The sequence below is a fragment of the Monomorium pharaonis genome, chromosome 4, assembly GCF_013373865.1.
Source record: "Monomorium pharaonis isolate MP-MQ-018 chromosome 4, ASM1337386v2, whole genome shotgun sequence".
Taxonomy (NCBI): Eukaryota; Metazoa; Arthropoda; class Insecta; order Hymenoptera; family Formicidae; genus Monomorium; species Monomorium pharaonis.
Genome location: NC_050470.1, coordinates 5,803,994 through 5,819,424, shown reverse-complemented (window position 1 = coordinate 5,819,424; position 15,431 = coordinate 5,803,994). Strand labels below are relative to the sequence as shown.

Sequence of the window (15,431 nt, the reverse complement as noted above, 5' to 3'; positions counted from 1 at the left end):
GCGTGTAATGTGAATGAGATTGGGAAAGACTCCATGTGACTCTAAGATAACGAATAATGAACGAGAAAATGCTGTATCCACAGGGTTTAATTTGCACCGACGGTGGATTGATGCTAATTGCGCGAAGTAAATTATCTGTCCCTCTAAGCGATGTTACAAGCTGAAAACAAAGTAGCGGATTACTATTACACTACTCATATTGTGTAAAAATAAGTTAAAAATTAAATAATAACGATTATAATTACCGGGATTGAACAGTAAACTTATATAGAGAAATCAAAGTAAGTTTATAAAAATTATAATTAGCTTGATTTAATTAATGATTTTTAAAATTAATTTTTAATTTAATTTAACTTTTAATTAACTTTGTTTTATGTAGCTTAACACATACAAATAACTAAGTTGATTTTTTTATAACTATTAACTTTAATTTTAATTTAGTTAGAAAAAAATTAACTTATTCATAATATTACTAATTATTACTTCTTTTACTCTTGCAAATTTAAAATAAATTTTGTCATCAAAATTAATATAGCTTAAATAACAAAGTAATACATAAATAATACGCAGATTTCGCCATTAAAATATTAAGTGTTTTATATAGAAAAATATTTAAAGAAACCTTGCAAGGAAAAGATCCAAGGGGTCAAAGAACAATTTGCGCTTTGGTTTGCGTGATCGGTTTCGTGATGTGTGTCAAGTTTGCCGATAAGATAATCCTTCTGTTTTCGGTATCGGCGCAAGCGGTGTCCTTGACATGATATTCAGATGTAGAGCAACTCTCAATAAAGTTCGGCGCCAGCGCGGAAGAACCAGACATGAGGATGAAATATATCATGCCGTGGATTGGCATGCCGTAATATTATAATGTAGGTCACAAAATCCTTTTCGTAATTTCAAGGAAAAACGCACGCCGCAAAATTTACTTGATCGCTGATGCACTTTATGATCGAATGCACGCAACGACATGCAAGAATATGCCGGTGCACCGCGTTATGTATGTAAAGTTATTATTTTATGCAGCGTGCTGGACTTTGTGAATACGCGCCTACGTTGAGGGCACGTGGCTGAAAGTTCAATCTATGAATTAAACATTGAATGCTAATTCAAAGGAACCATAACTCCTAATGATAAAATTTTAATAAAATTTTTCTGCCTTTTTGGATTACATTTCAATGATATTTTGTTGAATTTTATGTTTATTTTTCAAAATATTTTAATCAATAATTTTATCAAAATTTTATTTTTAAAAATTATTAATTTCAATAAAATATTAATTTGTTAACACAGAATATGTTATTTTTCGTCATAACAAATTTATTAGAATTTAAATAAAACTTGATTATTTTTCATTAAATTAGTAAAGAAAACTAATAATTTTTATTAAACTTTTATAACATTTTCATTAAATTCTCATTAAAATGTTATCTGTTTTTCATTAAACGTGTAAATGCGACATTAAATTGTAAATGCGTTTAGCCGCTTCTGCATCTTCCAAGTGCATAAGGGTTTTTCCTTTTTTCTTCCATCATCTCGAGGAGTCACGTGAAAATGTCATTATCATAAGATGCAGCGGCATACCGGGCAAATGAGTAATTATGATGATATCGGTATCTCATACATCTCTCTGTATATTCCCTGCAAACGATATCGCGTGCGTAGAATACGCGAGCGAGGGAGCGAATAAGAATTACGAATGTTGCATATAAATCACTATAAATAACGAGATAGTGAGAAAGGGCCTTCCCCAAGTTCAAAAGCGCGTAGTCGGATACGTCATTTTGTCAGCACGTGTGGAATCCTAAATCGAGGAAATAATCATGAAAAGGCGGAACTCGCTGGAATATGAAATCTTTTCAACTCGACTCGCTCACAGTCTCGTCATACAAAAACAATGTAGGACTTAGAATCCATTCTGTGATTCAAAGATTCAATCTTTGATCGAGAATCTAAAGTGACAATAAGAATCTGTAATGCAAAGTATTGTAAAATAGATAATGTTTTTAGATACGTAAATTTTTGATATTAGAGATATCAGAAAGTATCATTTTTATAAATAAGTAAACATTATGTACTTGTGTTAATATAATTTATTATTTATTCAATGATATATAAAATCGCCATTTATTTTCTATAATAATGATTCAATATATATTAATTTTTATTTGCTTTCTTGAAAAAGCTAACAGACTTTGATTTGAAAAAATGTACAAGATGATTTGAACATTTGTTTAATTTTCTTACAAGGCTTTTCCTTGAAAGAAGGAAATTTGAAAAAAATGACAGTTCGATGACGCGAATATTAAATGAGAGAGCATTTTCTAAATTATTTAATCTTCCTTTATCCTAAATTGTTATATATTTTTTGTTGCATCTGTTTCATATCGAGCATATTATGTTACAGAATTAAAACCGGTTAGTTTTTTCTTCGAAAAAGAAATTTAAAAATTAATAGATGTACAACCATAGAAAATAATGGCGATTATATTATTAATAAATAATTATATTATAAATAATAAATTGTATATTAACAAAACTCTTAATATGTGTTACATTATTTGTTACTCGTATTGGTTTCCCTCATATTTTTAAGATAAATGACTTTGAGATGTCTGAAAGTAAAAAATTAATCATAGATTCTTCATCAAAAGGCAATGCGGATAACCGCGCGTTTTTCTGAGCGGTAGGGCGATAGGCCACTAGTATATAAAACGGCGGTAAGCATCCAGCATCTCTCATTGCGGTAGTGCACTTGTTACAGTTGCTTGCGATTAAGCAAAAGTGGCTTACTATAATATCCATGCTCTAGTACAAATTACCATTTTGCAGAAGTGAAGCTACGTGATTTTAATCATCTTATATTTAATTGATACACTAAAATTTTTTTACCTCAGTTGGAGAACAAATGTAAGTGGGTGATAATATAATCATCAAGACAATATTGGCGTTTCCAGGAAAGAAGTAGCATCTCGCAATTCAGAAAGTGTGAAAGTCATAATAAGAAAACATTGAGCCCATAACGTAACCATGTTTTCATTATACGGTTTTTTGGTGCGTGAACGCGCGTTGTCCTTGTTTTTATTCATTTTACTTTGCATTACTACGTGCGCTGCGACACTTGTCAGAAGTGGTAAAATCAGCGGGTGTGAACTGTAATAGAACTATTAGTGGAACTTTCATTATTTGTTCGCAGGACGTTCACTTGATGGTACTATAAATCCTATACCACCACGATTGCCAAAAACATCGAGAGAAACTTACTGATGTGAGAAAAGTAATCTTTTTAATTATACTTTAATTAAATAATTCTCAACTATTCCAATTATAATAAAGAATTTAAGAAAATTAAGCAAATCTCAAGCGATTGTAAAGAAAAGAGAAAATCTTGCTTTCCTTAAATAAATTCAACAAAGCTCTCTGATTTAGAAATTTACTTTAAATTTAATATATACGTTTTTATTTAAAAAAATATATTGTCTTATTCTTTATAATACTATAAAAAATTTAAAAGATAATTTTAAAATATAATAAAATATAATCTTTTGAATCTAATTTTAAATATTTTTTGTACCTTTCTAGAAATTAAAATATAATACTAGATATAGATATAATGCAAAATATTAAACAATTAACTTTTAATACAAAATTCTACTCACAAAAATAAAAATAATCTGTCTTCTTTCAGATCATTACAAGACTGTTACAAGATTATGATCAAAGTTTTCAGAAAATACAATTAAAATGAAGTTAATAATTTTGCTGTTACTGCTGGTTAATTCAATTGTTTGTATACCTTGGCTCGATCTATGGTTTCCTCAGCAGTTTCCGTACGATCGAAATACCGGATATTATGCAAACGTACCATATCGTCAGAGCAGAGGAGGTGGTAAGGAACGCTGGAAGCAGATTTGTAGGACTATAAATCCGGATGCATACGCGTTCCCAGGACGCGTGCCTTATCCCGCCGCACCTGCCTGTCCTTGGTAAGGAAAACTTCCGATTGTATTTTCGATCTGTTGTGCCAAACAAAGTCGAGCAAGAACGTGTATCGTGCGTTAAAAATATGAATTTATTGTAACAACGTAGCTTAGACAATGTACGTCCACCGGTTACGAGTATTTCAGTCAATTTAATTGCGTGTACGTATGTGTCTGCATGTGACAATACGAGCAAACTAGTATACATAACTATTCGATTACATATAGCTATTTGCTATAAAGTACAAAGAGAGGAGAACTGCCGCGTATTGCATCTTTCGTACGCAAACTTTAGTGCTCCTCACCCTTTGGTCCATATTCGCATTAAATTAAATTAAAAAAACAAAAAGACTACAAAACTTATAGTGTAAAAAATATTCTTTATAAGAGTGAAAAAATTGTATGATACAAATAATCAAAAATAAAATTCAAAAAAACATTTTACATAAATTACTTTTTCAGTAGTCTATGATCAAAAATGTTCCACTACAAAGTCACATATACAAGTTTTTCTTATCGTTCAGTTTACCGTTAAGATTTAATTTATAATGCGCGTACGGACCCGCCAAACATCTTCTAACTTAAATACAGTTACTTCACAGGCTTATCTATCGATCTGTACAACATTGATATTCTAAGCCTGTTACATCTGTCTAAGACATCAATAATACTCTTTTTCTTTTTTCTCTTTTCTTATGTATAAAAATAAGCTATGTACATTTTATATATGTATGTTACATTATAATATAAATTTATGTTATAATTCAAGTTTTTAAAAAAATGCACGCCTTCACAGCGCAATTGCAATAATTGGTAGTGTTAAATATTATGTATATTACATATTCTATGTATAGTCCAGGATCACAGAGTTCGTACAGCACAGCGGTGATGTGTGTACGTCGATGCTTGTAATTCAAGAAAATGATAAATATAATTTTTTACACGTTATTTAAACAAATTGAATAACAAGTACAGCAATTGAATAATATAAATACAATTAAATTTTAATACAATTAACCCAGATAGCACAGAGAGTTCAAAAAGAACTCAATTGTATGTCACCAATTATGGATTCTTTTTAAGATGCAAAAAGAATTCATAATTGATGACATACAATTGAGTTCTTTTTGAACTCTCTGTGCTATCTGGAAAAAGAATTGTATATTGTACTATATAGTTAATCTATAAAATTATATTTAAAAATAGAATTTTCAATTTAAAAAAAATTATATAAACGTGAATCTAAGAATAGATTAGATTTGTAGAGTTAACGTTTCTTTTGCACAATAAGATAAATTTATTAACATTATGATATCATCATAATATCTAATGAGACCTGTCATCAATGCTAATTATGAAACTGTTAAAAAAATAGAATTAGTAATTTTTGCCAAAACAGGATACTGTGATATCATAATTATACTGCCATCACAATTTTTAAGCGTGACTGTCTTTAAATAAATTATACTACAATCATTATCCACAGCATAGCTGGATAATTTACCTGAACAATTTTAGAGTAACTTATTCCTTACTTGGATCACAATGGTTTCGTTATTACTGGAGAGAAATTCCGCATTGCACTAGTAAAACCCTTTGTCATCTGTGCGAGGAACTGTAAAATCAAATTTGGAAGCGAAAAGAACAATCATTTCCAGACTTGTATCAGGCCATCTGTACTGCCGGTGAGAATGCATGTATTTGACATGGCCACGGCGGAAATCGTGTCATGTTGACCAGAGGGTGGAGTCTCGGGACCACTCTCTTCCATGTTTCTTCCTCTTGCATCACTTCCGGACAACGGATTGGAATCATCGTCCACTAATACTTCTTGTACAACGTTCGTACCATCTATCAAACGTACACTGTAAAAAGATAAAAAATATCGTATGTTATGCAAGAACATGATAAATGTATACTGCTTTGGCCAAAATTAAATGCTTATATTTTTTTAATCTGAATTTCTTTATCTGTATTGTTTCCTATTAGTTATCGTAAAATAAATTTAAAAGTTTTTGAAACAAAATCTAATTTATCTTTTAATTTCTGTTTAAAATTTCTTCAGTTAAAAATGTTTTTAAAAAATATAAGTGCCTGATAATTTTGGCCAAGAATATATATTAACGATATAATTAATTTTATATCGTTATCGTATTTTATATCGATCAGTTACTGACTCATATGCCAATGAATTTGGTGTGAGGATATCGTTAGCAGCAGGCAGAGCGACATAGGATGCAGTGGGTCTATTGAAGTCCCAGAAGCGTAATCGCATATCAGTGCCGCCGGCCAAAAGAAAACCTGAGCAATCGATGCATCCAGCATACATTGCACATACAGTGTGACCAGTTTGAGTACGGCTCAGCGGCGGAGCGTTTGATGACCATAGAACCATTTGTCGATGATCAGTCTCTAAATTCCACATGGAGATTTCATTGTTGCCTTGCACTGCCGAGATTATCCACGAATGTTCTGTCGGATGTGTAATCACCTTTCGCACTCTGGCACCTGAAGAAAAAAAGCATTAGACATTAATAACATTAGAAACGGCATCGTTAGAACAATAAAAAAATAATTTAAGCTATATCATTTTTACATCAAAGTTAATAGAAAATAAAATCGAAGAAATAAGTTACCCGTTGGATGCTTGATGCTTGTTATTGGCAGTTGGAACCTCAAGTCCCAACAGGTATGGATACCGGAGCTCGTGCCAAGAGTCAACCACTGTTGATGACTGTTTACACAAAACGATGTGATGACTCCATGCTTCAAATCATTTTCTAACCGCCATGTTGTGCCAGGACATCGTAGGTCCCAACCTACTAACGATCCGTACAACGAGGCATACACAAGAACCGATTGCGAGCCAGAATCTAGATACTGAAGATCGACAGCACATCCTTCTTCCTGTTAAATCAATCGCAACATCTCTTATAACTTCTGTGCAACGAATTTTTATATTAATGTGGAAAACTAATCACCTGAAGATCCAATTGACGAGTACCGATTAAGCTCATTTTACTGGAGTTCGGCTCAATTCGAAGTACAAATACCGTTCCAGACGTGCTCGCCGAGCTCGCTAAGGATTGTCCTTGATCGCATACAGTTAAACCAACCAGTGGACCTCCTCTATGCATGTATGTTTGCCTGTAAAGTATAATATCGAGAAGTATTGTATTATTAATAACTCGAAGTTTTAAAGTAACAATGTAATAAATTGATGAAAACATCTTTAATATATTTATTATGGAAGAAAAAACAATACCTAGAACGATTAGCGATATTTCGTCCTTCCATCTTACTGGCATCCCAAATCTTTATGCATCCATCGGAGGAACTACTTGCGAAGAGACTAGTATCTGGTATTGAAACTAATCTATTTACTGCAGCTCTGTGTTCATGAAGATGCGCAACGGGAATTCCTCGAGGTCGCCAATCCTTTGGCAGTGATGTGGAGCCTTTTAGCCAACATCGATAATGAATAAAGAAGCATATGATGATCATACAATACGTATAATTTAATTTAATTCTAAGATTCAATTTTTATTTACCAGCTTCACAAGAGACATTGTTAGCCCAACGTTTCGCTCTTAACACTGCTGCGTGTTGCTCTTGCTTTCGGTACGTTAATTGTCGCACTTCTAATCGACAGGGCGCACATCTATCTACAAAATCATATCATCATTTAATGTATTTTTAATATTTTTACAATTTTATAAAATAAAAATTATATAATATAGGTATCTTTCTACTCATAACTTCAATTTACAAATTTTCAGCTTTACATATTTAAGCTAAATATTAATTTTATATAATACCAAATATTAAGAGAATGCTAAACTGCTAGTCAAACTTGATCGAGGTCAATAATGTAGAGTCATTTGTGCATATCATTAACAAAATTTTGTATGTACTTCTTTTATAGATTTGGATCCTTTTCCAGAATTAAAGTTTATGTATTAATATCAGCTTATAAATTAAATTTCATACCAAGAATTACAAAAAATTTTTCAGATTGTTCTTTTTAGACACGAAATTTTCGTACTCATAAACTTTTTTAGAACGCCTATCTGAAAGCATAGCATTGTTCTTAAATGTTCACTCGTATTGGGCCCAGGCTTGATTTATGCGTACAAGGTCCAAAATTTTTACATTAGGCACATTTTGTTACAAGTTGACGCTAGAAGCAATTAAAAAATTTTTTGTTATTTCTATAAAATTGTTACGACCCATCTTTGTTATTGTCTATACTTTAATACTGGAGAAGGATTTTTAATTCTGTAAATGCAATTAAAAGACTAACGAGCCAGAAAATTATCGGTAAAACAAGAAAACTTTAGCATCCTCTTAAGAATTATATTTTTAAAGAAAAGTTTTGTTATTTTTAATTCGACATACATCCAAAGCTTCAAAAACGACTTCGTTGTAGAGAGATATCTGTATTATAATTTCGATATTTGTACTAGGTTCGCTTACATTGTATATAAGATCGTTCATGAAGTGAATGATCGTTCATGAGGGAATTAATGCTGGTCATATCTGATAAACAATGATGCGGAGATAAATGGATGTCTCCGCTGTGTATGCTCTGACTGGGGCTGCCACTGCTTCCGGTCATGTCCGACATTTTGACGATAGCATGCTGTCACAATAATATAAGAATAATTATTACAAGCGACATAATTAGTAGAAAACAAAGAATTGATATCAGTTTGCTGTGATACCTGAGCGTTATCTTGAGCTGCAAACATCGTGCGCCATTCTTGATTCATCGTTGCGTATGTACCAACAGTCTCCGATGTTCTCCGATCCGATCTCTTAAAAGGCGGCAGGGTTAAGTCTCCTTTGGTATCGGGATATAATACAACGACATGATGTCTTATTCTATCTTTTACTGGACTCAGTTCCAGCTTGCCTTCCACAAGTTTGTTAGCATTTTGTTTTGTATCCGCGGAATTGCGGTACTTGTTGATCTTCATCAAATGAGGTTTCATGATCAATAACTGATCCTCAACTGCTTCAGTCATCGATTCTGAACTTAGTCGTCTAAAAAGCTAAAAAACATGCTTGTTAATTTTTTTGTAATTTTTTTTTAAATAATAAAGTTTTATTCTTTTTCTTAAATTTCTCTCAATTGATGATAAATTACAATATACAATATAATAATTATTTTTTCATATCTTCTATTTAAAAATTAATTTCTTTGTATACAATACAAAATTCTCTATTTTCAATATTATTTTAATAATTAAATATAAATTAATGTAATGCATGTTACATACATTTCTTAAGGAGGTACTCATGTCGTTGTATTGTGGTGGAACTACACCAGTTATGGCTTTCGCTCTGGCTACCTGTCTCTGTTCAAGCACTTGGAATAATTCCTCCACATCGTTATATTTCACTATGGAATCGTATACTATTCTAGATATAGGAGAAACAAGTGCTTCAAGCAATAAAATTTCTTTTTCTATTTGGATCAATGAATGTTTCAGATATGGTTGGAGCATTGTTTGAACTTTACATTGGACATCTACCACATTCAAGGTTCTTGCTGCCGCAGATATAAAGCCGACAGTTGCATGACGTATCCAAAGATTTGGATGAACCTATAAAAAAAACTATAAATTAATTATGCAAAAACGCCTTCAAATTAGATAAAAGCCTTCTTTAATTATTTTTTAATTTTATTTTTGAAGTAAATCAGTATATTAAAAACTTAGTAAAAATATGAGGTGATAACGTACCAGGAAGACCATAGTTTCTGATAATAACTGATAAAGAGCAGATTTATGTAGCAAACCCAATTCTGTAAGTGTTGCCATGGCATTTATAGCCTTTGTAGTTACAAATTCTTCAGGATCAGATAGACCTTGTTGCAGAAGCGGCATTAGTATAGGACTACTGTGCCAACCAACATATGCAGCCACACCGACTATGCACTCAAAAAAAGAGCCTCTTAGTTCCTTATCCTCCTTGTCATTTAAAAACGTAATAACATGACTGAGTAAAATATCGTTAGCTTTCTGTTTCCCGAAAAACACACACAATTTGTTTATTCCATTTTCCATTAACGTTTGTTTCACTAAATTTTGAGGATCTGTTAATAACATGGATACTGATTGTTGGACCTAAGTGAAAAACAAAGATATATTAGGAACATTATAAACAATTGCAGTTTAAATAACAAAAATTTTAGCAAAAATTTGTCATTTCACTTTTTTATGAAATGTGAAAGATATTTGTACCATTTCGTGTAAAGTTTGTAATTCGCTATCGTAACTGGGTTTTGGTCCCTCTTTGTTGCCCAAATTAGACAGATGAGCGTTTTCCAAATAACGCAGAGCGATGTGTGCCAAATGCGCAATATTTTCCGCGTAAGCTGCTCTAACAATAACTGCTTCGTCTTGAGTTATGTGTGCTAAACCTGGTAGAATGTACTCAGGGAATATGTTCACATCCGAAGATGGTATTGATTTCACAAGATGTAAACACTTTGTTAAAGTATGTATCGCTGATACTCTTACTCGCGGCGCTGGATCGTGAACTAAATGAAACTGGAGATGTTAAAAATATATGCTATAGTAATCATTAACAATACAAAAAATATAATAAACTTATTTAAAAATTTAGTAATTTTTCAATGTTGACTCAATAAATACGTACATATTTATATAAAATAATGTTTATTTTGTATTTTACTAAAATTTAAAAAATTCTAAAAATTTATATTTTAGTACTTACAATATAAGGTAATATTCTATCAAGAATTGTCTCGTCAGAAACATTCTCAGCCAACTCCAATAATATCTCTAAACTGTACAATTTAGACTGCGAGTGATGTAATCCTCTTATGCAAGATGTAACTAGTTGAGTTATGATAACAAGTCCTTCTAAAACTTCATTTGTAGAAGCTGATTTCTTAGATTCTGCACATGTTTGTTTGTGATCTTCTGACGATTTTATCTCTGGTTCTGCATCCACTTGAATGTCACTGCCAACATCTTGCGACGTGCTTTTCATGTCAATTTGATTCAAATCGGTTTTATCAGAACTTTGATCACTGTCAACTTCTACCATCGTATTTTCCTCGCTATGGCCAGAATCATCCTTAATCGATTCCACGTTACTCTCGCATTGATTAGATTTTGCAGTTTCCATGGGTTTGGTTTCACTTATTTTCATCCGTTCACTTTCTTCCGTCTTTAATATACTTATAATATTGCCAATGTCCTTTTTTAACCGTGTTATTTTTTCGTCCGGCGATAAAATTGGAGCAGCGGAAAAAATGAGCATGTAAGACTGGAGAAAGGAATAAAAGTATTCTGGAAAGATGGTGCCACGAGTTTGAGCTAGGTAAATCTCTGCACTTTTTCTATTTGCCGGATTTCTTTCTAACATTGAACTGAGTAGGTCGCGTATTCCTGGATCGTCTATACTGTCCAAGTGTTTGCTTACAGAATATTCGTTGTTCCTGTACGCTAAACATTACAATAAAACTTGTCAAACCGACTACTATGTTTTGTACTCATTTCTCATTCCAAATTCAATAAAGAAAAACAGAACTTAAAAATATGATATATCCTACCTAAGAGTTGTGAAAAATCAAATGGTGGGTGCCCTTCGTTATACAATTCTGTTAAAGCACAGCCTGTGGAAAAAATATCCATCATGGGATGCAAGTCACCAGTTTTTACTTCTTGTTCTGGCAATAATAACGTATTACTTAATTCTGAGGATAATGTTTTTACAAATCGTTCAGGCGCTATATAGCATGTCCTGGAAATATATTAAATAGATATTACTTTAAAAAGAAGAAAAAGAATCCTTAACAAGGCTTAACAAGGCTTTTACCTCCTTCTGGAAGTATCAAAAAAATATGAAAAATCCGCAGGATTATCCTCTGGCAAATACGTTGGTTTAAAACTAGCGAAATCTGTGAGCAACACCCAGTTCCAACTGGTTATCATAATATTCTCTAATTTTATGTCACCGTGACAAACACCAAACTATAAAAAGGTACTTAATCTTAAAAATTATAATCTAAAATGCAGTATATAGAAATAAATAAGTCAATATAGATAGAATCAAGATAAGCTATTTAAGAATTAAAATAAGTAACTTGAATAATTCTCTTCATGCAGCATTTAAATAGCTATCCTCTTTTAAATGATTCACACATGTCATTGTACCTTGTGGGCTTGATTAAGAGCATATAATACTTGAAAAGTAATCCACTTTTTCTCGATGCTTGTTAAAAATGGCCTAGTGCTGATCCTGTCATAAAGAGAATATTTGACATATTCCCGCATTATTGAGCCTGCTTTTTCTGTGAGCTGATCCAAGTATACAATTAATTTATGTGGTGCTCAAGTAAGCAATACATATTTATATAGTGTTCATACATTACAATGCTTACAATCATTCGTTGAAATGGTAGGCAGTTGACAGCCGAGGCTAACTTTGATCTGATTTCTTCTAACTTGTCTTTATATGTAGATAATGGCAATGTTGGGTCATGAATGGCAAATATTTTTACAACTATCAGGCCCTCCAGACTGCGAGCCCGAGCCACTTTGAAGAATCTAGTGCTTCCTAAACTGTGGGCAACAAAGAATTATACAAATTAATATTCTGAATCCATATTGAATGTCTATAGACAAATTGTTTTTCTCTACACACATTTAGTCACAATACTTCTAAGTGAATAATTTAAATTAAAAGGTAAGTTTTTAATGCACTCAATTTACAGTAATAAAATGAAGGCAAAATATAACATACATTAGCAAAAAATTTTAGCTCAAAAAGCAATTATATTTTAGGTTAGTTATAAATATTTTTTATATTTTCATTATAAAAAAATTCATCAATAATTCATATATATTTTAACATCTCTAAAAAGTGTTTGTACAGTTTTATTTTAAAACTAATTATATATAAATGTTAATTACACTGTTTCTGGATTTTTAAAGAAATGAGCATTCACGTCGAATCATGTGTGTTCAGAGAATTATCATTTTGTCAGTTTAGCCTAAATATTTTCAGGATTTTAATAAATGTTATAGATTTTTTACATGTACATACGATAATTATTGACTCGTTATTCATAATACACTTGTGTATCAAGTCAGAATTGTTTCAAAAGAAACAGAACATTGTATGGATATTTAAATATAATACATGTGAATCTACTAATATTGTTTGAAAGTATCAGAAATACCACGAAGTGATTGTTACGAGTAAGCTGTATTTTTATTATAAAAAGATACAGTAGAGAACACAGCGCGAGACCGTCTTGTCAAATTATACGTGAACACGCGGCTTGACAGTATTCTTGACAGTGTTCTACTCTGAGTATATACACATATGCGAAATGGAACGATCCGATTGCAAGTACTTACTTTCCGTCGAATAATAAATCGCTGTGATCCGTCAAATAGTGCTCTACCGGAAATATTTGACTAGGCGCGATGCCTACTAATTGATTACCCATTTTTGCTATCAAGAACGAGAGCTCAGATAAAAGTGATGCGCTCACACTCTGCGTCCATTTTTCCCGATTTTTCGCATTTTACGCAGGGTGTCCAACCACAATCCGAATCAAATTGTTGGGACTGTTGGGAGTTCCTACGACATGCGTAGCAGCAGAGAGGAACGAGCGCGGTCATCATCGCTCATCGCATTGTTTTGTGCCCGATTTCTTCACGTCCAGTTATCTTGCGGTTAAAATTATCCAGGAGATAAACTACCAGATCCATGCACGTAATTGGTTAAACTTGATGTTTATCCTCCGGATAACTTTATCGGAAAGTGAAGAAATCGAGCATTAGATGTTTTCATCCATCAGCGCCTCTATATGCACAAAATGTGGACATTAAACTATCTAGTCAAACATCTATGAATCCTGTAGGTAGTGTGCATGACTTTTTGGGTCTCTTCGATGCTATGTCCACGTTTATTTGGTTCTGTTTCATGCTATACCCGTAAATTTTACAATTATATGCATTCATATTTTAAATCTGTTTTACGCAAATGTGCAATACTGACACTGTACAGATATAGCAAGGAACAGAACCAATATTTTATCTCGCATCACGTTTATCACATATCATTTTGTTCCACATATATATAATAAAAATTCACTCACCGATTGCTGTCGCTGCTTCTGCTGCTGCTGCTACTGCTACATTCCTTTTCCGGAATACCGAGTCACTCGAATCCCTGGATGCCGCTTTCTGCTGACATTATCCTGCTATTCTCGAACCGCACATTAATAACGATCGCCCGATACTTTATTCGGCACTCCCGATATCACGGATAATATATCACACACGAGTAAAACGTAAACCGCGCGCGAGAATTTCACTTGGCGCGACCATTACATTTGGAAAAATACATTTAAAAGTATGGCACTGAATACGCGAGACACACGCGAGACACGTACAGAGTCAACGGAACGTCCGACCACGTCCGACCGGCGCTGGAGCACGACTGCCAGCACTGGCCGGCACGGCAGCGGCGGGCGTGATCGTTGGTAGGTACACTCGGCGGTACTCGGCGCTAGTCGGCGCGACTCGGCGGCCGACTTGCCGAGTCGCGCCGACTAGCGCCGAGTACCGCCGAGTGTACCTACCAACGGTCACGTCCGCCGCTGCCGTGCCTGCCGTCATGTTTCTTCGTGCTCCAGCGCCGGTCAGACGTGGTCAGACGTTCCGTTAACTCCGTGCGTGTTTCGCGTATTCAGAATTCGAATTATGCAGGTACAGTGTTGTGTTAAGAGTGCCGTCGCGCTAGCAAACGACACGCGAGTCGTAGCTGGTCGTAGCAGAGGTCGTATTCATGTGTAAAGCGCGGCGTCGTGCGTTAGGTTCGGTTTCGAGTAAAGTGTCGCGTGTGCGTTCAAGCAAATAAGTGTTTGCTCGAAGGGGATACGTTCGGTAGAACGTCGATCGTACCAATGAAACTTTACTAATCATCGCGCAATCATACAGAGATACAAAACTCTGGGATTCGAGTGAATTGATTTACTTCTGTTCAGTGTGCCTCGACGTGCTTTTCACGTATTTTTTCAAATGTAACGGTCGCGCCAAGTGAAATTCTCGCGCGCGGTTTACGTTTTACTCGTGTGTGATATGTGTAATATAATATTCGTAATATCGGGAGTGTCGAATAAAGTATCGGGCGATCGTTATTAATGTGCGATCATTATTAATGTGGTTCGAGAACAGCAGGATGATGTCAGCAGAAAGCGGCATCCATGGAGCGACTCGGTATTCCGGAAAAGGAATGTAGCAGTAGCAGCAGCAACATCATGTAGCAGCAGGAGCAGCGACAGCAATCGGTGAGTGAATTTTTATCAAATCATTTAATTGAATTTATATCACGTATATGTGGTATTGCATATATTTATAGAACACGATTATGCACATTAATTTGCATAAAACAAATTTAAAA

General features: G+C 33.5%; 2 protein-coding genes and 1 long non-coding RNA gene across 6 annotated transcripts in view; 2 read left to right on the top strand and 1 right to left on the bottom strand.

The window, feature by feature from the left end:
* The first annotated feature begins 1,388 nt into the window (after positions 1-1,388).
* LOC114253935 lies at positions 1,389-6,258 on the top strand. 4 transcript variants are annotated; one of them, XR_004962946.1, is made up of 5 exons: positions 1,389-2,907; positions 3,194-3,274; positions 3,686-3,983; positions 5,636-5,864; positions 6,147-6,258. It is a non-coding gene; the product is annotated as an uncharacterized LOC114253935 (long non-coding RNA). The 4 variants fall into 4 exon arrangements; XR_003625365.2 differs by lacking the exon at positions 6,147-6,258 and having other exon boundaries at positions 1,397-2,907; positions 5,636-6,003; XR_003625366.2 differs by lacking the exons at positions 5,636-5,864; positions 6,147-6,258 and having other exon boundaries at positions 1,398-2,907; positions 3,194-3,265; positions 3,686-4,925.
* LOC105835445 (phosphoinositide 3-kinase regulatory subunit 4) lies at positions 5,186-13,754 on the bottom strand. Its single transcript, XM_012678748.3, has 17 exons — positions 13,379-13,754; positions 12,397-12,577; positions 12,170-12,313; positions 11,832-11,986; positions 11,566-11,756; positions 10,722-11,458; positions 10,226-10,534; positions 9,725-10,108; positions 9,260-9,586; positions 8,702-9,031; positions 8,454-8,619; positions 7,529-7,642; positions 7,243-7,435; positions 6,959-7,124; positions 6,614-6,884; positions 6,155-6,485; positions 5,186-5,842 (listed from the first exon to the last, which is right to left on the bottom strand). The coding sequence occupies exons 1-17, from the start codon at positions 13,468-13,470 to the stop codon at positions 5,626-5,628; spliced, it is 4,308 nt and encodes a 1,435-aa protein (XP_012534202.1). The 5' UTR covers positions 13,471-13,754; the 3' UTR covers positions 5,186-5,625.
* A 1,549-nt stretch (positions 13,755-15,303) lies between these two features.
* LOC105834851 (glycine, alanine and asparagine-rich protein) overlaps positions 15,304-15,431 on the top strand; it is a 64,239-nt gene continuing 64,111 nt past the window's right edge. Inside the window, exon 1 of the mRNA XM_036285898.1 lies at positions 15,304-15,318. The gene's annotated coding sequence lies outside the window, so the exon portion shown is untranslated. The remainder of the gene's footprint in view (positions 15,319-15,431) is intronic.